The sequence below is a fragment of the Clarias gariepinus genome, chromosome 2 (genome assembly GCF_024256425.1).
Source record: "Clarias gariepinus isolate MV-2021 ecotype Netherlands chromosome 2, CGAR_prim_01v2, whole genome shotgun sequence".
Taxonomy (NCBI): domain Eukaryota; kingdom Metazoa; phylum Chordata; class Actinopteri; order Siluriformes; family Clariidae; genus Clarias; species Clarias gariepinus.
In genome coordinates, this window is record NC_071101.1 from 27085701 (window position 1) to 27105369 (window position 19669).

At 38.6% G+C, this 19669-nt stretch overlaps 2 protein-coding genes across 2 annotated transcripts; one reads left to right on the forward strand and one right to left on the reverse strand.

Moving 5' to 3' along the window:
• Positions 1-1136: 1136 nt before the first annotated feature.
• On the forward strand, positions 1137-11718 carry afg3l1 (AFG3-like AAA ATPase 1). Its single transcript, XM_053487100.1, has 16 exons — positions 1137-1391; positions 1579-1666; positions 2822-2910; positions 4282-4431; positions 4526-4600; positions 4856-4980; positions 5158-5431; positions 5529-5666; positions 5784-5937; positions 6363-6470; positions 6607-6732; positions 6938-7048; positions 9104-9219; positions 9832-10032; positions 10140-10334; positions 10461-11718. Exons 1-16 carry the CDS (start codon positions 1266-1268, stop codon positions 10719-10721), a joined length of 2337 nt encoding a protein of 778 aa, XP_053343075.1. The 5' UTR covers positions 1137-1265; the 3' UTR covers positions 10722-11718.
• A 1174-nt stretch (positions 11719-12892) lies between these two features.
• Positions 12893-19669, reverse strand: dbndd1 (dysbindin domain containing 1). The gene is made up of 4 exons (XM_053487111.1): positions 19584-19669; positions 18510-18656; positions 18063-18200; positions 12893-14032 (listed from the first exon to the last, which is right to left on the reverse strand). The coding sequence occupies exons 1-4, from the start codon at positions 19612-19614 to the stop codon at positions 13863-13865; spliced, it is 486 nt and encodes a 161-aa protein (XP_053343086.1). The 5' UTR covers positions 19615-19669; the 3' UTR covers positions 12893-13862.

The window sequence follows — 19669 nt, forward strand, 5'->3', positions numbered from 1 at the left end:
TTTGGCCCACTGAGCAACAGTCCAGTTCTTTTTGTCCTTAGCCCCAGGTATGACGACTCTGATGTTGTCTCTGGTTCCAGAGTGACTTCACACAAGGAAGGCAACAGTTGTAGCCCATGTCCTGAATATGTCCGTGTGGTGGCTCTTGAAGCACTGACTCCAGCTGCAGTCCACTCCTTGTGAATCTTCCCCAAATTCTTGGATGAGCTTTGTTTAAGTATCCTCTTGTGGTTACAGTTATCCCCGTTGATTGTGCACCTTTTTCTACCACATTTTTTCATTTCATTCAACTTTTTATTAATGTGCTTAGATACAGCTCGCTGAGAATAGCCAGTGAACTGAACTAGACTGAGATACCATTTAAAGGAAAAATTTGCAGGTGTTTTGAGTTAATTAGCTGATTAGAGTGTGACACCCTGAGTCTCCAATATTTAACTTTTTCACAATATTCTCATTTTTGAGGAGCTGAATTTCGGGTTTTCTATAGTTGTAAGCCCTAATCTTCACAATTGAAAGAACACTTGAAGTATATCAGTCTGTGTGGAATGAATGTACGTAATGAGTTTCACATTTTAAATTGAAATAAATCAACTCATCAATAATGTTCTAATTTATTGAGATGTACTATTATATGTAACTATCTTTCAGGTTCATCAGCATGCTTTGTTTTTTATTTGAGCTCAAAATGGTATTTTACGGTATTTACGGTACTAAATACCATTAATAATTACAAGTAACAATTTTAATGGTTTAATGGCTCTCTGAAATGCACGTCAAGTTGCTCATTTTTTTCTGGGGAAAAAAACAGTCCATTTGTAGCGGTTGAGTCATCTAGTGGAAGTGAGAAGCAGCTAGTGGTAGTAAGGAAAACTGAACTTGGACAGTTTCCTGAAGGACCCCAAGTCGACCAACTTTCCGCCTGAGGATGTGCAAGCAAGCAAAACGCATGTTTATCTAAGAAAACGATTTATTTATTTGGATTTATTTAAGTCGATAACATAAATTCATTCGCTAAAATAAAATATTAAAAAATACACACATGTACACATTGATTATTTTTATTTAATTAGTTACGAAATTGTGTCAGGCAGTTTGTACAGGCACCTACAGGGTCCTGCTGGCGTTTGACATTTCTCGCTTGTTCGGTAAGCGGTTAGCATGGTGGCTAGCGGTGTAGATGTTTCTAGTTAGCGGTGTTAGTAAAAGCGGCTGAGTGGGTTTGGGCCGATTCGGGAGGTTCAGGAGGTTTAAGACTGTGGAAGGATATGGCGCTGATGCTGGGCTTGTTCTCTGTCCGCGGCGCACTGAGGAGGACTTTAATGCGCTCTTCATCACTCTCTGCTGCTCTGGGAAAACTTTCATCAGCCAGGTTACATGTCCATACCAACAGGGTATGACTCAGCTGTTTGTTTGTTTGTTTGTATGTATTAAATTATCGCACTGTGTTATTGTTTACTCTCTAGTAGTCCAGTAGACTCTAGTAGGCATGGTCATGATGACTCGGCGTGTATTCGCTCTGCCTCACTTCACCCTCAGCTGCTTCATCCTCCTCTAACTGCACATGTGGATCTCTTTCAGAACCTGACCCCGAGTTGTCTGAAGCCACACTGCACTGTCAGTAATCCCTGGGCTACATCAATACTTTATGCAGGCGGCACTTCCAAAGGTAAGACATCAGACCTTACTCTGATTACATCAGACATCACTGTGTGTGTGTGTGTGTGTGTGTGTTCTGTCTGTTACCTGGTTCCCAGAATAAGCTAAATGATTATAGCCCACTTCTGACCCACATACCGCATAGAATAATGGCCCATGAGAGGTCCAGTCCCTGCCAAATGCTAAAGGCACACTGAGCAATTATTGGATATTTATAGTGTATAGAATTTTTCTTTAATGCAATTTTTAAACAACAAATTTTTATATAACAATTATAACACATAACTTAAACACGTTATTACGTGCACAACTCTAAAGAAAAGTCTCAAAAGTCCCAGAATTCAAAAATCTCGAAAGAATTCATTTAAATGTCTTTAAACCTTGCTAGAATTTGTGTTTCTTTAATGTATACTTATTCTTCTTTTCTTTGTCTTTCGGCTGTTCCCTTTCAGGGGTAACCACTGCCTCCATCTAACCCTATCCTGTGCATCCTCTTCTCTCACACCAACTAACTTCATGTCCTCTCTCACTGCATCCATAAATTATAAATCCATACATTCAATAATTTTAATCATGGGATCAGTAAAGTATATCTTTCTATCTCTCTAGCGATCTATCTATCTATCTATCTATCTATCTATCTATCTATTAATTAAAATCTCTTCTTTGTTCTTCCTCCTGACCTCCTGCCTGGCAGTTTCAACCTTAGCATCCTTCTACCAATATGCTCACAATTTCTCTGCTGAAAATGTTCAAACCACCTTAATTTGGCTTCTCTGTCTTTATCTTCATGGGTTGTCCCTCTGATGACTCATTCTTGATCTTGGGGGTTCTTGATTCTTAGCCCCAAAGAGAACCTCAGCATTTTCATTTCTGCTACCTCCAGCTCTGTCTACTGTCTTTTCTTTAGTGCCACTGTCTCTACGCTTTAGTGAGATAAAAAATTTTTCTTCTTATTATAAGATACATTAATGCAATTTAAATGGAAGGGTTCATGCATAAAACCAGTGCCAAGTTGTGTGTGGATCGGATGGGAGCAGCCGAAAAACTTACAACATTGTATTAACCAGTATCACAAGTGGGCCAATAAAGCCACATCTTTGCCAGAAGTGGCCCATGTCCAGGTGCTATCTGGATTACGTTAACGCAAGTTCTTCTCTCTCAGATGGAAAACCAAGGGGACCAGAGCGCCAGTCGAGCGGAGATGGAGGAAAAAAAGGAGGAAAGAGAGACTGGAAAAGCCGGTTACAACAGGTATGTTAGTCTATTCCTGTGCTTGCAAAAAAAACATGAAGCAATTTTTACCGTCCTTAAATAATTCTTTAAAGCTCAGAATTGAATGATTTTTTTTTTCTCCAAAAAAGAATGAAAAAAATGACACGTTGGTGCTTCTTTTACTGACAATGGAACACCCAGTATCGGCCGATACTCATGTTTATCCTGTTAATGATTGTAAATGATTTTGTCTCAATAATACAGGATGTCCCAAAAGTCTCCATACATAGGGGACATTAACGTTTTTAGCCACATGTAATTTTATTTACTAATACAGCCTCTACAAGACTGTGTCAAGATTATGTTAACACACACGAGGAGAGATGACACAGTTAACACACTGAGTCATCTCTCCTAGTCACGATGAGTTGGCGTTTTGCATGTAATTGCATGTTCATCATAACCTTGTGATAGCTTTTAAATCCATTCATGATAATGATTTGAATAAGTTTTTCTTTGGTCAAAGACATTTTAATGGTTTTCTGAAAAATAATACTTACTGTAACATAAAATTAACAAACATTTTTGCTAAACATATATGAAGAGATTTTGCTAAAAAGTGCAAATTTCCCCATATATACAGATTTTTGTGTTCTTAAAAGTGAAAAAGTTACATGTTGTTCGTTTGAGATTCTATTTGCCTAATACTATGATCAAATGATTTTTATTAATTATGTTTTTGCTCGTAAAAACAGAATTAAAAGATGGGGAGCTGCTTAAACATGATTGTGTAGTATGTAAATATGCACCTCTTTGTCCAATCACTGTTCTAGTTTATGTTTGCACAACTTATTTTCAGTCAGTCCCCTCTTCAAAACCCCCTCAACTACAGCATTAATTTCAAGTACTTGCTCCGCAAGCTCATTATCCCTCTTATAAAATGCAATAGCAGCACAAATGTAAAAATGATTAAAATTGCACACAACGTTTTCATAGAACAAAAATAATCCACAGGATGACAGGATGCCTCAATTTATATAAAAGCTTATGAAAGGCTAGAGAGCACTTAGACACACTTTTTGTGTATTTGTATGTGCATAAGCAGTGGGACCTGTTGTTTTTAACACAATTGCAGTAAAATGTGAAGAGTAAAATACTTCAGCTGGCAGAGCTGTAGGGCCTGGGTTACTTGTCCTAGTGCTACACGCTACTGTGCCGTCATGTAGTCTACAATTTAAATATCATCTGCTTAGGGACTTTCTATTGATGAAATCTAGACATGGCTTGGAAAGCTTATAGAATAGCAACAAGCACATCACAACAGGTGGCAACCGTCACATGTATACTCATGACATTGTTATAAAACGGTGTGATTCACTTCATTTCTTGTGTATTTATTCTGTGCCTCAGGGTGATATTCCATGGGACGATAATGATTTCCGCTATATGGCAGTCACAGTAGCAGGTGTTGCATCTGTCCTGCTTTACTTGTATCTTAATGATCCAGGAAATGAGATTACTTGGAAAGACTTTGTCCATCGCTACCTGGCTAGAGGACAAGTGAGAACACTTTATTTCGTAGAAATACATTTTTTTGCCTTAACTGTCTTTTTTTGCCTAATTCATGGTTTGTTGTTTTTCCATTTCTCAACAGGTTGAGGGTTTGGAGGTCATTAACAAGCAGTTTGTCAGGGTCATCCTTGTCCCAGGAGCAGAAGGTTCAGATGGCGTAAGCTGCACCGTTTTGTAAATGTGTTTTGGAATGGGATTTATTTTTTTCTTTGATTTTATCAAGACAATGACCATTGTTAAAAGCACTATATAAATAAAAATTAAGTGAATTTAAATGACAGTTGTGGTTGTGTGTAAAATACTCATCTGCTTTGTAGTCGTTAATGGTTAAGACACAGTTTTTACTAGTAACTAGTATTGATGCCCTGACATAAAAGGTGTTATTTTTAAGGTCTTCTTTTCCCTCTTTCAGAGCTATGTCTGGTTCAACATTGGCAGTGTAGACACTTTTGAGAGAAATCTAGAAGTAGCTCACTATGAGCTGGGACTGGAGCCCTCGAACAGAGTGCCAGTGGTGTACCGCTCAAAGAGTGATGGGTAAGGATTGATTCATGAGAGCTACACTGCTGTCTCTGGCTTGCCCGTTTGAATGTTTTTTTTTTTTGTTGGTTTTTTTTTTCCCCTAACTACCAGTACTAATGTTGTATCAACTATAATTCCAAAACCAGACTGAAAAAACAAAACATCATCAGTTTCACTGTTCTCACCCTCCAGGTCTTTCATTAAGAGTATCATTCCTACTTTGCTGCTGATTGGTTTTCTACTCTTCACCTTACGGCGGGCAGCAATGGGTGGAGGTGCAGGTGGTGGAAAGGGGCGTGGGCTTTTTGGCATGAGTGATTCCCCTGCCAAGATGATGAAGGACAACATAGACGTTAAGTTTAAAGATGTAGCTGGGTGTGAGGAGGCAAAACTAGAGATCCTAGAATTTGTCAACTTTCTAAAGAACCCACAACAGTACCAGGACCTGGGTGCTAAGATCCCTAAGGTATAATTTTTTCATAAGGGTGGTGTATAATCATTTACAAAGGTGGCATGTATTGAAGTTAAAGTAACCAAGTATACTTGTGCTTGTGTATCCCAAGGGGGCTGTTTTATCAGGACCTCCAGGAACAGGCAAGACACTGCTGGCCAAAGCCACTGCTGGAGAAGCTAATGTCCCATTTATTACTGTCAATGGCTCAGAATTTCTTGAGATGTTTGTGGGAGTCGGTCCAGCCAGGGTGAGTTGATGACCCAAGCAGAACGCATGCACAGATAAAAAAAAATGCACAGATTATATAAAAGCACACTTTATTAGCTTAAAAAACAATTTCACCTATTAACCTCGTTTCTTTCAGGTGAGGGACATGTTTTCTATGGCGAGGAAGAACGCTCCCTGCATCCTTTTCATAGACGAGATTGATGCAGTTGGCAGGAAGAGAGGTGGAGGAAACTTTGGTGGTCAGAGTGAGCAGGAGAACACCCTCAACCAGCTGCTTGTGGAAATGGATGGTATGTTTATGTGCCACTAGGTATTAAAAAAAAAAAAAAAAGCCAGTCTGTATAAGCATTCTTCCTATAGCAGAGTTCTTCCAAACACAAACGCATTATTGATGCTATTGATGATGCATCAATAATGTTATACTAGGAATTTGATACTGGATATTTTCCCATTCAGAAAAATCATTTTCAGATAGTGAGCTTGACTGCTTTTTTTTCTCTTCCTGATTTCCTGTTTTCTTTCCAGCTTTATATTTCAGCTTCTTACACCTTTTTTATAGTTTTCTACTTTTTTGCCCTCAGACTTTAAATTAATTTACTGTTTTATAGCCCATACATTAAGTTTAGTTCATTCTTTCCACAGGTTTTTTATTTGCTTTTTGAAACATAGATTTTATTTCCCTAAGAATTTGTCCTTTGTGTCTTTTTATAATCAGGTTTTAACAGCAGTACAAATGTTGTGGTGTTGGCTGGCACAAACAGACCTGACATCCTAGACCCTGCTCTGATGCGGCCTGGGAGATTTGACCGGCAGATTTACATAGGTTGGACTCTGTTCTTCCAGCTATTTTAATGTGTTTAACAATATTAATGATGCATCTTATATTTGCATTGCCTTCATGTTCACACAAAATAGTCGGGTAACTTATTAAAGATGTCTTATTTTTCTACTTTCTTCAGGTCCTCCTGATATAAAGGGTAGGGCCTCTATCTTTAAGGTTCATCTGAGGCCACTTAAACTGGACCAGAATCTAGACTCTAATGCCCTCGCTAGGAAAATGGCTGCTTCCACCCCTGGTTTTACAGGTGAGGGGGCTTTAGTTTACTTTTATTTAGATGTTTCTTGTCACATTTGTAAAAATGCTTGAACAGTTAAATAACAAATCGGATAATACTTGAATGCAAACTGGACACATTGATCCTCTCATCCCCTTACATTAACACTAGAAGATTGTGTGTTTTGTTGATGAACTCTGGATGTTTATGGTGTGTTTCTGTTCTCTCCTCTCAGGAGCTGACATTGCAAATGTGTGTAACGAAGCTGCCCTAATTGCTGCCAGACATCTCAGTGGAGCAGTCAACGGCAAACACTTTGAACAGGCCATCGACAGAGTGATTGGAGGTGAGACATGAATTCAGCACAACCAGCCTCCTATCTTTTCTCGGATTGTTGTCTGCCACTGTCTGACATCTTTTGTGCTGACTTAGTTCATGTTTGTGATGACCTCTTTACAGCGGGGAAAAAAAAGTATTTAATCAGCCACCAATTGTGCGGGTTCTTCCACTTAAAAAGCTAAGAGAGGCCTGTAATTTTCATTATAGGTATACCTCAATTATGAGAGACAAAATTAGGGAAAAAAAAATCTGAAAAATCACATTGTAGGATTTTTAAAGAATTTATTTGCAAATTATGGCAAAAAATAAGTATTTGGTCAATAACAAAATTTCATCTCAGTACTTTGTTACAGAGGTCAAATGTTTTCTGTAAGTCTTCACAAGGTTTTTACACACTGTTGCTGGTATTTCGGCCCGTTCCTCCATGCAGATCTCCTCAAGAGCAGTGATGTTTTGGGGCTGTCGCTGGGCAACACTTTCATTTTTCAACTTCTTCCGAAGATTTTCTATGAAATTGAGACCAGGAGACTGGCTAGGCCACTCGAGGACCTTAAAATGCTTCCTACGAAGCCACTCCTTTGTTGCCCAGACAGTGTGTTTGTGATCATTATCATGCTGATTTTTTTTTTTTTTTTTTTCCCACATTTCATCTTCAATGCTCTTACTGATGGAGGGATGTTTTCACTCAAAATATCATGATACATAGCCCCATTCATTCATTATTTAACTCGGATTAGTCGTCCTGGTCCCTTTGCAGAAAAACAGCCCCAAAGCATGATGTTTCCACCCCCATGCTTCACAGTAGGTATGGTGTTCTTTGGATGTACTCACAATTTTTTTCTCCTCCAAACACGAAGTTCTATTTTGGTTTCATCTGACCATATGACGTTCTCCCAATCCTCTTGTGGATCATCCAAATGCTCTCCAGCAAACTTTAGACGGGCCTGGACATGTACTGGCTTAAGCAGGGGGACACGTCTGGCACTGCAGGATTTAAGTTCTTGGCGATGCAGTTTGTTACTGATGGTAGCTTTTGTTACTTTGGTCCCAGCTCTCTGCAGGTAATTCACATAGAGATCTTGCGTAAAGCCCCAGATCGAGGGAGATTATCAGTGGTCTTGTATGTCTCCCATTTTCTAATAATTGCTCCCACAGTTGATTTCTTCACACCAAGCTGCTTACCTATTACAGATTCAGTCTTCCCAGCCTGGTGCAGGTCTACAATTTTGTTTCTGGTGTCCTTTGACAACTCTTTGGTCTTGGCCATAGTGGAGTTTGGAGTGTGACTGTTTAAGGTTTTGGACAGGTGTCTTTTGTACTGATAACAGATGCCATTAATACAGGTAAGGAGTGAAGGAGAACAAAGGAGCCTCTTAAAGAAGTTACAAGTCTGTGAGAGCCAGAAATTTTGCTTGTTTGTAGGTGACCAAATACTTATTTTCCACAGTAATTTGAAAATAAATGCCTCCAGTGGCATAAGTGGCACAGTGGTAAAGTGCTCGCCCTATCATCCGGAGATCGCTGGTTCAGTTCCCGGTTGATGCTGTTACCTCTCACAGCCGGAGGCCTCGAGAGAGCTAAATTGGTCCCAAAGTGCTCCCATATTAATTGCATGGCTCTACGCCATTCGGGGCGTCTGCAAGCTCGCGGAGGGAGCGGATAGCGCTGGTCTCCGAAAAAAAGAGGTTGACTGGTGTCACGTGGGTCGGACGAAACACGTGACCTCCTGGCTGGATGGAGGTAAGTAGCCTTAATGTGGGAGCCCCCTTAGTGACGGTAAGGGAATTGGACACGACTAGATTGGGGAGAAAATCGGGGAAAAAGAATTGGACATGACTAAATTTATATATATATATTATATATATACATTTTTAAAAAATTCTACAATGTGATTTTCTGGATTTTTTTTTTCCTATTTTGTCTCTCATTACAGGCCTCTCTCATCTTGTGGTAGAACTTGCACAACTGATGGCTGACTAAATACTTATTTTCCCCGCTGTAACATTTTTAGAGCCATTTTTCATTATCCTTAGAAAATACATTTTGTGCACTTTTTGTTCAGGTCTTGAGAAAAAGACGCAAGTCCTGCAGCCCACAGAGAAGAAGACAGTGGCTTATCACGAGGCTGGACATGCTATAGTCGGCTGGTTCCTCGAGCATGCAGATCCACTGCTTAAGGTAGATTATAGATGTAGAATTTAATGAAAGAGATGTGTTGTGCTTAAAAATCCAACCTGAATGTCTTGCCTATTTATTATTATTAACATCTAAGAAAATCTTGATTCATTTGTTTAAATATCCTTTATTGAAAAAATGCATGAATGTGATAACCTGGTCATTCAGTAATTCAAGTGGTAAGCCGACTCTATTTTATGATCACATAAGTGGAGATTATCACATCACTTTCTTTGCCCTCAGGACCCCTGACTTTTTTTAACCAGGGTGTATATCTATTCTGCATTCTAAATCTACGTTTGTCTGCACTACTTTTGCTAAACTTTTAATAATGAATATCATTTAAAATGGCAAGAAAGGCAGAAAAGAATCTCATGATCTTTTTGTTTTTAGGAGCGAACATCTAAATCTAACCATTGCCCCAAACATTTCATAAACATTTTCGTGTTACACATATTAAATATGATTCAAGGTAGAGGGTTTCTTTTAATAATTAACTGCTGTTGGATGTGTAATTAAAAGTGCAGTTGGATATAAAGAGCACAAGGGAGCACTGTCTACATAATTCTTTACATTCACTTAAGACAATTGACAATGTTTTGTCCATTCTGTCAGGTTTCTATTATTCCACGTGGGAAAGGTCTGGGCTATGCACAGTACCTCCCTAAGGAGCAGTACCTGTACACGCGGGAGCAGCTGTTTGACAGGATGTGCATGATGCTCGGGGGTCGCGTGGCTGAGGAGGTTTTCTTTGGCAGAATAACCACTGGTGCTCAGGACGACCTGAAGAAAATCACACAGTCAGCCTACGCTCAGGTATGGACAACTCCTGGGAGTCAGTCTTTGTCTTTTTTATCGATTTCATCCTTCTTCTTTTTTTTTTTTTTTTTTTAAATACTTCTCTTCTTTTTCATGTCCTCTAGATTGTGCAATTTGGGATGAGTGAAAAGGTGGGTCAGTTGTCGTTTGATCTGCCGAGGCGGGGTGACATGGTGATGGAGAAGCCATACAGCGAAGCCACGGCAGAGCTCATCGATCAGGAGGTCAGAGAACTGGTGGACAAAGCATACCAAACAACTTTGACGCTCATCAAAGAGAAACGTGACCTGGTTGAAAAGGTAGGATCTACTCATCAGAATGCCTTAGCAGATATTAATAGCAGATTAGAGTTGTTTAGCACATTCTATTCAGATGATCTGGCTGCTTCATGTTTTGTGTGTGTGTCTGTCTCTGTGTGTGTTAAGGTGGGAAAGCGTCTCCTGGAAAAAGAGGTGCTGGACAAAGCTGACATGGTGGAGCTGCTTGGCCCCAGGCCATTTGAGGAGAAATCCACCTATGAGGAGTTTGTGGAAGGCACAGGCAGCTTGGAGGAGGACACAAGCCTACCTGAGGGGCTAAAGGACTGGAACACGGAAAAGGAGAAGAAACAGGATGAGGTGGACAGCTCCCAAAAGGTTTTCACCTTTAAGAAATGTGAACTGCAGCCATGTCACAACGTAACATGAAAATCTTATACTGGGGTCTGTACCATTTTTAAATATTGTATTCATGACCTCAGACGGTGTTCTTAAATTCCAGACTTTTAGGAGGTAGGTGATGGACTGATTTGTTTATGCTGTAAACAGCTTTTTTTTTTTTTTTTTTTTAATCCTCTTTATGAAAGAAGAGGAGAAGAGATGCTGTATATTTGTAGAACCTATGGACTGGTCTGATTACTTTGTTTTGACAAACCTGCATTATTGTACTTATTTAATTAAACTGTCTTATTCAACCATAACAAACATACATTCAATTTTATTTTAGTTTACTTCTGAATGTCTCCTGTTTCATTAAACAATGGTTCATCTTTACCTCTTTTAAAAAAATTTTTTTATAAAAGACATTTTCATCCTGTATTATAAACACTGTATTTATGTATGTGCTACTTTTTTTATGATAAGAAAAGGATTCTAAATCGGACATAGTCAGTATCGATGGGAATAGTACCCCCCCAAATTTTTTTTTTTTTTTTTTTTTTAATCTGGGGGGAAAAAACAAACGTGCATTTACTGTAAAAATGAAGATGACCAAATAGTTTTGTCTGTGTTAATGCCAGTGGTGCAGTGAGCAGTAATGCCACCTCACAACTGATAATGTTAATCTTGATATTACTACTGGGTGACTATTACTGTGTAGGTTTTCTTTATCTTGTCATTCCTATCGACAGTTTCTGTCATCCCCTTATGGTTTTGAGATGAGACTGCACATTGCTGTAATCATATTTGTACAGTTTGTTTTTTCCCTAGTATCCTGTTTATGGGTAAAACTAAGCCACAATTTTACAATGTCAGCAGAAGTAGGCCACAGCCAGATTGATTTATTGCATCCTCTGCTTCCCCCCTGTAGCGGATACTTTAGCCATCTGGAAAATCTTGCTTTTAAAACTGAACACCAGAAGCAGTGTCATCTTGCAGGCCTGAAAATTTAGTTTAAATTTAAATTTTGGTCTTGATACAAACTTTATGCCGTGATGTGGTGTCTTTTTGAAATCCAGTGTAAAAACGGATCATTTATCAGTGTGTACACTACTGTTCACAGGTTTTCATAACCCCATATGAGTACATAAAATTCATAAAAACAACTTCAAATGGTTATTCAGGAGGTACTGGAGCTCTACGTCTTTCACAGGTGATAGAATATTGAATAACGCATTTCTATTTAAAATAAGCATTTGATGTATAATATTTATTATTAATAATTATATATAAAATTTCCAGGCTGTGATGTTCAGTACCAGTCAAATGTTTTAACACACCTTACTCTATGGTCTTTTCCTGATTTTTATTTCTTTCTACACTGTAAAACAAGGCTGAAGGGGTCCAAAATATGCAAAAACCTCCTCTGAACAGTTGATATGGAGATATGTCTGCTACTCATGCTCTATAAAGCCCTCATGATGGCTCTAATGTGATATGCTGTTATTTGGTGATTATTAAGACTGGTGTCATCATGGTGCTTGCTCGTGCATTTGCAAAACCCTACAGTTCTTTTGTTCTTAAGAACTATTCCAGAACAGCTGACCTTCATGTCTTAAAATAACTCGTTGTTAATTATCTAATTTCATAATTTTTTATTTAATAGATGATAAAACTCAGTTGTTCCAAAATGTATAAAATAAATTACTAACCAAAAAACATTTGAATTTGAAGGTGTGTCCAAACTTTGGACTGGTACTATGTGGCAGTCAAGAATTAAATTTAGCATTTATGGCACTTACAAAAACCAAATCTATGTACACTGCTAATTTTAAGTACCTCTTAAGAATGTTGAGCCACTCCCCTCATCAACGTGTTTGTTTTCATTGATATAGTTAAAGTAATATCATAAATATAAACCAGATAGCTTTTCAAGTTCTTTTTTGGTATTAAAAATTATGCACTACAGTTACCTGCACATCAGCTTGTTTCTAGCTAAGAAGCATTCTGCATATTCCTTCTTATATATGAATCCATCCTTCTTCTCGATGGTTCACTTCTTTTGCAGTCATGTTGGGAGCTGCAGTGCTCTTAGGAAAAGAGACCTACTGTACAAAAATTCTCATTTTGTCGCAGCTTTCAGCATATAAATCAAAATGCATGACGTTGCATAGTGCTTGCATCATGTTACAGCCAGGTTCTTACGTGTGAATGAGTGTGTGAATATGAGTGTGCACTGGAGTCTTGTTCATGCTGTATTCCTTCTTTACACCCACTGTTGTAATCTTTTCCTTTAATTTGTCACCCATTTGTATACAAGTATTAAAAACAGCTGCATATGATCCTCTGACATTTAAACTCGCTTATTAAGTAACAACATGCACCATTGTTATTTTATTTTGACATTTTATTCATTTAGGTTGGTTTGACTTGTTTTCTCTGTCGTCTCATCGTCGTACCCTGTTTTAAACATGCGTAACATTTAACCCTGTAATAACCTGTAACTGTTATACTGTTTTTATAATTTCTCAAGTGAAAAAAGTTTCACACAGTTGAATGACATGTTCATTTAATCTTTGAATTTTAAATTAGGATTCAAAACACTTAGAGAAATATAAGTGGGAATTTGTTTTTGGATGAAAAATAGAATTGCTTTCACATTTAGGCATAATGCCTGGTTGCTCTTTCAAATTTTATACAAGTTCCCTTTTTTAAATAATTCAGGAGCTAGTCTGTGTATGATAATGCAGGTGAGGTTTTTTTTCAGCCCACTTGAACAAACTTGTTGATGAAATGCCTTGCTCATTAAAATAAGACTTTGACAGCTCCTTAGCTCAGTTCTTCATTAAAATGATCCTTTTAGACACTGAAAGTTTTTGAAAGCTTCATGATGTCATGCTGCCAGTTCATCACATAGATATGCTGAAAACTGGTTAACTGTATCGTTGACACACTTCCCATTAATTGCTGGTTAAAGGAGAAATTTTGCATTTCCTGAAGAGCCCACTCTTCTATTACCGTTCGACATTATCTATTGGCTCAATTTGCCTCATTTAGGCAGAAAGATTGCTGTATCTTCAGTAGGGGTCTCTGTGTCCTTTCAGAGATCCCTCATCACTTCCTTGGGAAGGAATCTTCATCCCCCAGACAAGGACGGAGTGTCCTTTCTGAGCTCACGTAGTTGGCCGTGGCTCAGGGCTGCTGCGATTGGGAACGCTCGATCTTTAGCAAAGGCTCAGTGTTCTCTGAGTCGCTGTGATGCTTTCTGTCTCTAGGTTGCTGCTCCCCTTTGCAACCTCGGGTCCAGGAGGGCGATCGGACATAACCGCCATGGGGGAAACGAGGCAACGGCGGCTGATGATCTGAAGGATGAACAAACCAAGAGAATACATGTTTCAAGTTATTCTTTTATCATTGTCCATGTGTTGGACCTAATCACAGGGCTGATTAATCTTCTTAGGCATGTCACATTCAGGCCAGAGACCTACTGAGATTAATTTCCCCCCCTCAATATTAATGCAAGATATGTAATCTGTACAGTTTAAGCTTTCCCTAATTCTAGCTTCCATGATTTAACTATTTAATTTACTGATTAGCTCAGGATTTCCTCTTTCAGGGAACAAATGTAAACCAAATTCATGGTAAAGAATATCATGGACGGGCCTGGGGTATGGACGGGTAAGAGAGAATACTAAGCTGTAATTTAACGCATATCCCATTGGCATAAAATTGAGTGACTGGCAACATGCAGTTAAATTACAATTCTCAGAGAAATGAAAATTTATTTTGTTTAGAGGAGAATTTTGATCTTTAATGTTTAATTACTGGTGGCTCAGTGGTAGGAGGAAAGCCTGGGTTTAATTCCCAACCAGTGTCCAATAAACCCAGCCACTGGACACAGTGCCGTTCCAAGCCCGGATAAAATAAGAAGGTTGCGTCAGGAAGGGCATCCGGTGTAAAATCTGTGCCAGGTTGTTGTGCGGATCGAATGGTCCTCTTGGCGACCCCTTGAGGAGAGCGGCCAAAAGGTTAACAACAATAAATGAAATGATTTATAAATGAAAATAAGATTAACAACAATAAATAAAAAGAAGGACATCAGGAGCCTGGTTGAGAAGGTCTGTAGCACACGATGACAAGGATCATCGTATCTGGATCTCTTTCCACATTTCAGCAAAGAATCGAGAGGTTGAGTAGATTATTTGCCTTTAATGAATGGTTACAATCTTGGTGTCAACAACAGAGATTACCCTTTGTTAATAACTGGAATGTTTTCTGGGACCATCCTACGCTCTTTAACACTGATGGTCTGCACCATAGCAGAGCTGGATCTCCAGAACACTATGAACCATTTGACTGGCAGTAAGTCATGCCTTAGATTCCAATCATATTAGCCACGCACACATAGCTTGTCCTATAGAAATTGTGTCTGTTCCCCGAATAGTGAGAAAAAATAATAAATTCGTTAAATTAGCTTGAAACAATCTAATAACCATAAAATCAGAAAACAGCCAAATAAGTAATCGAAATCTAAAGTTTGGACTTCTCAACATCTGATCCCTTGCGCCTAAAGCACTTATTGTTAAAGTGCCCCAATTATGCCATTTTGAAGGTTGCTAATATTGCTTAATGAGTCTCTCAAAACAGGTTTACATGTATGCAAGGTCAAAAAACACTTTAGTTTTCTCCAAAAATATATTTAATTTTACCCCATTTCTAAATGATTCGCAAACGACTCGTGCGAAGCAGTTGGAAGATTCAGTTTGTCTAAACCCCTCCTTTCCGTAAGCCCTCACTGCTGTGATTGGTCAAATAGCGCAGTGATTTATGATTGGTCTACCGCTACAGCGTGTGTCGGAAAAAAAAAGCGCCAATAACGATAACTGAACGACGGCTCTGGAGACCCGTCAATACATAGAAAAGATGGCGTCGGTTTTAATTTTATATTAACTGTGGCTACAAAAATCGAGAGGTCTTTTATCTTTGTGTCGGTGTTGCGTTAAAAGGCCGGTGAGCAAAAAGGACAAACACAAACAAGTTGATAAAGCAAACGTGTATTATACAAAACTAAATAAACGAAAAAGGTGCACCACAACCAAACAAAGATATAAACAATATTTACAAACTATATATAATAAACGGTATGTGTGCCAGTGAGTGGAAAAAGTCCGAAGTCCGTGTTTATTGTATGTGTGTTAGAGGAGTATAGTTCGGTTTTACCAGGATTAATGAAGTCCGAGAGGCCAATGACGGGGAATATGTCCAGTCAAAGATAATCCGTTTAAAAATCCTAGAAAGAAAATGATCCACAACAATCTCTTTTTCTCAGCGGCAGCGCTGTTTATTTAACCTACAGACCAACTACAGCCGACTTTTTTTTTAAATAGACAAAAACTTCATTTATTGTGCACTGTCAGCGTCACAGATAGTGCAGATAGTTTATGTTCACATACCTGTACAGCTACATGACACTGCATGAAAGAAAATATTCAAAAAAGCATAATAGTGGTACTTTAATGAAATGATCTCAGATTATTGCCTGGACACACTCTGCCTCAACAAAACCTGGCTTAGACCAAATGAATATATTGGTCTGAATGAGTCTACTCTGTCAGGATATTATTTTTTTATTTTATTTCTTTTAAATTTATCGTTTAACTAATTTGAAGTGCTTATCATTATTGTTGCACTCAGTGAAATACATAATAAGCCCCTGCTATATTTTACTCTGGCCACCGTGTACAGACCCCTGGGACCATGTGTTGATTTTCTTAAAGAGTTTGGACATCTGCCATCAGACCTATTGAGTAACTCTGACAAAGTGTTGATTGTAGGAGACTTTAACATTCATGTAGATGCTGCTTACGACGCTTTAACACTCGCATTTATGAATTTTCTAAATTCCTTTGGGGTAAAACAAAATATAAATGGAGCAACTCATCGCTTTAATCATACACTAGATTTAATTATATCCCAGGGTATACAGTAGATGTCTCCAAAAAAACTACTCTACCTGTAGAACAGATTAGCTGTCTCTCCTCACATTATCGATTGGGTAGAAATATGAATTCGACTACTAAAGACAGATTCACAAGTAATTTGCCAGATATGTCCCAATTTCTTATTAGACCCCTAAATCTAGACGATCCAGATGAAGTGACTAACAGCATGGGCACTATTTTTTTACCAATACATTAGACACTATTGCTCCCATCAGAATAAAAAAGTCAGAGATAAAACACTTACACCATGGTACAATAGTTATCCTAGCGCCCTAAAGAGAGCAATCCGTAACCGCGAGCAAAAATAGAGAAAAACTAAATTAAAAGTTTTTCGAATTGTTTATAAAGATAGGATGTGCAGCTATAGACAGGCAATAAAAGCTGCGAGGGCGCCGAGCATCTGAGCCGACTGATAGCAAGAAACCAAAACAATCCCAGGTTCTTATTTAGTACAGTGGCTCGCCTAACAAAACCCATGATGCCTGCAGAGAGTATCTCATCACAGTTTAGAAGTGAAGAGTTCTTTAATGAAAAAGCGATAGTATCAGGAACAGACCGATTTCAAACCTTCCGTTTATATAAAAAATATTAGAAAAGGTAGTATCAGCTCAAATATGCACATTCTTGCAGGAAAACAATATCCTCAAAGAATTTCAGTCAGATTTTAGGCCCCGTTATAGTACAGAAACTGTACTAGTTAAAATAGCAAATGACTTGTTCTCAAGATACATGCCTCCTTTAGGTAACATCTTTAGAAGACATGGGATTAGTTTCCATTGTTATGCTGATGATATTCAGGTATACATCTCAACAAAACCAGACAAAATACCCAAGTGGTCTAGACTAACTGAGTGTGTCCAGGATATAAAAAATTCAGAATAATAAAATATATAAATATAAAATTCAGAGAAGACAGAGATATTACTCATCGGCCCAAAAACCAGCACACAACAGCTTTCACAATTCAGCCTGTGTTTCGAAGGATGTACTGTTATTACCAACTCGACAGTAAAAGACCTGGCTGTAATATTAGACTGACTGCCTACTGACTCGTCCCTGTGCTGAACTGGACTTCATGTTAATTTAAAGAACTTTTGTTATATTGATCTTTCAGCTGCATAAAACACATGATGTTATATCATCTCTATCTGTTATCACCCAAATGAGGATGGGTTCCCTGTTGAGTCTGGTTCCTCTCAAGGTTTCTTCCTAACACTTCCATCAAACACTGACATTCGGATATTCCTTCAATAAAATTTTTATAAAAGTCAGTCATAAAACTCACTGAAAGGTAAAAATGGCAAACTGAATTGAAAGTTTTTAAGAACAAAACTGCTATCTAAATTCCCCCTTAAAATGTTAGTGCTTGTAAAGTGAAACTGCTACTCACTTGCTGGCAATTCATTATGATTCTCTTCATCTGAATCAGCAAACACTTCTCCCAGCTCTTGATCAGACATATCAGTCAGCTCTGTCAGGTCCAGCAGATCAAAATGTACCTCTAAAGAGGACACGCTGCTCAAGGGCTCTGAGGGATGTAGAGACACAGCAGTGAGAAACCATTACTAGTGGCGATAACTCGGATCACTAACAACCACAGGGAAAACTGCAGACAATGAGCATGCAGTGTGGTTCTGTTTAGTAACTTTGAGATCATTAGGTTAATTTGGGAGAATGCTGTATAACTATTTCCAATATTTAATAAAATATATTGATCCTTCTTCTCTTAAAGTGGATCATCCATGTTGGAGGGGCGAGAATGATCCTGCTCTAACTTTACAGTTTTTTTTTTTGGTTGCAGTGATCACAGTGGCCTCTGTTGGACACTCCCACTTACGCCGTCTCTCTGCGGTCAGGACCTGGCTGCAGTGGTGCCCGGGGGTCCCGATTTGCTCTCCTGCAGCATTGTGAGATGCCTCCGTAGTGAGACTTGCAGAGCTGGATGACTTGAGAAGTTTCTGAAAGTCTTTTTGTCTGTTGGGCTCTACAGTGAAAAAAGAAGAAAAAAGAATTTGAAGGATTTAATCTAACATAAAGCAGAGCACAGCAACACAATTGTTGAGGGTTGAAAGCACCGCCAGCATCCTTCCCATAGAGAATCTCTCCACTTGGTCAGAAGGGGTGGTTGCCGGAGGTTGCCAGAATTAAGAAACATAATATACCTTTGTTTTACAATGAGGTAATGCAATTGACCGCTGTATATTGAGTGCTTTGGGGCAGATACCACAACAGACAGGTGTTCTGTTTCACTAGAACCATTACTACTCTTAGGGGGAAAACAGATCTGCTTGTTTCAAGGGATTTCTTTTTGTTCTACTTTTGTTCTCTCACCGAGGAACCACTTATGAGCGGGGCAGGTATTTTATTAGACTGCTTCAATTGTCTGCAGTGTACAGAGCATCCTTTCCCCTACCCCAAATCTCCTAAATTTCTCATTATAATACAGTACTCCCCTCACACAACCCACACATACAAATTCAGATACAGCAGTCAGCCATCAGTGATTTGAACAAAGAACCAAATTTTCTATCTATCTTTCTCTCTCTCTCTCTCTCTCTCTCTCTCTATATATATATATATATATATATATATATATATATATATATATATATAAATTTCAAAATCTAATTGATTTTTTATTATGCAAATGCCCATTAAATGCACTACAGCCATTTCATCTCAAACATCTTTTCAGTTTTAGCTCATGAGCATGAACACCAGCTGCCCATGCTACTGAACCAAGGCTGTCTGAATTCTGTCTTTTTTTCCCCCTGCATGTCTATCTTATGTGCAAGAAAGAAATAGCAGAGCCTGCATTTGTAAAAGCCTTTGCAGTACAGAGGTTCTTCCATTTATTGTGTCTGCACAGCCACATGCCAAGCTGTGTTAAGACAAAAAGGGTGTCTCTTACCTGCAGCACCGGAGTCTGCCTGAGCCTCCATTCAGCCTACAGAGCAGCTGGTGCAATGCTGTCTGGCGCTGCAGACAGGGATGGGA

Excerpts from the sequence above, each read along its gene's own strand:
- afg3l1 (XM_053487100.1), top strand. The coding sequence starts at position 1,266 with ATGGCGCTGATGCTGGGCTTGTTCTCTGTCCGCGGCGCACTGAGGAGG. Across the intron at positions 1,667-2,821 it reads TGCAGGCGGCACTTCCAAAG|ATGGAAAACCAAGGGGACCA; the intron begins GTAAGACATCAG and ends CTTCTCTCTCAG. Across the intron at positions 5,667-5,783 it reads TGGGAGTCGGTCCAGCCAGG|GTGAGGGACATGTTTTCTAT; the intron begins GTGAGTTGATGA and ends CGTTTCTTTCAG.
- dbndd1 (XM_053487111.1), bottom strand. The coding sequence starts at position 19,614 with ATGGAGGCTCAGGCAGACTCCGGTGCTGCAG. Across the intron at positions 18,657-19,583 it reads GGCAGACTCCGGTGCTGCAG|AGCCCAACAGACAAAAAGAC; the intron begins GTAAGAGACACC and ends TTTTCACTGTAG. Across the intron at positions 18,201-18,509 it reads CCTGACCGCAGAGAGACGGC|AGCCCTTGAGCAGCGTGTCC; the intron begins GTAAGTGGGAGT and ends TACATCCCTCAG.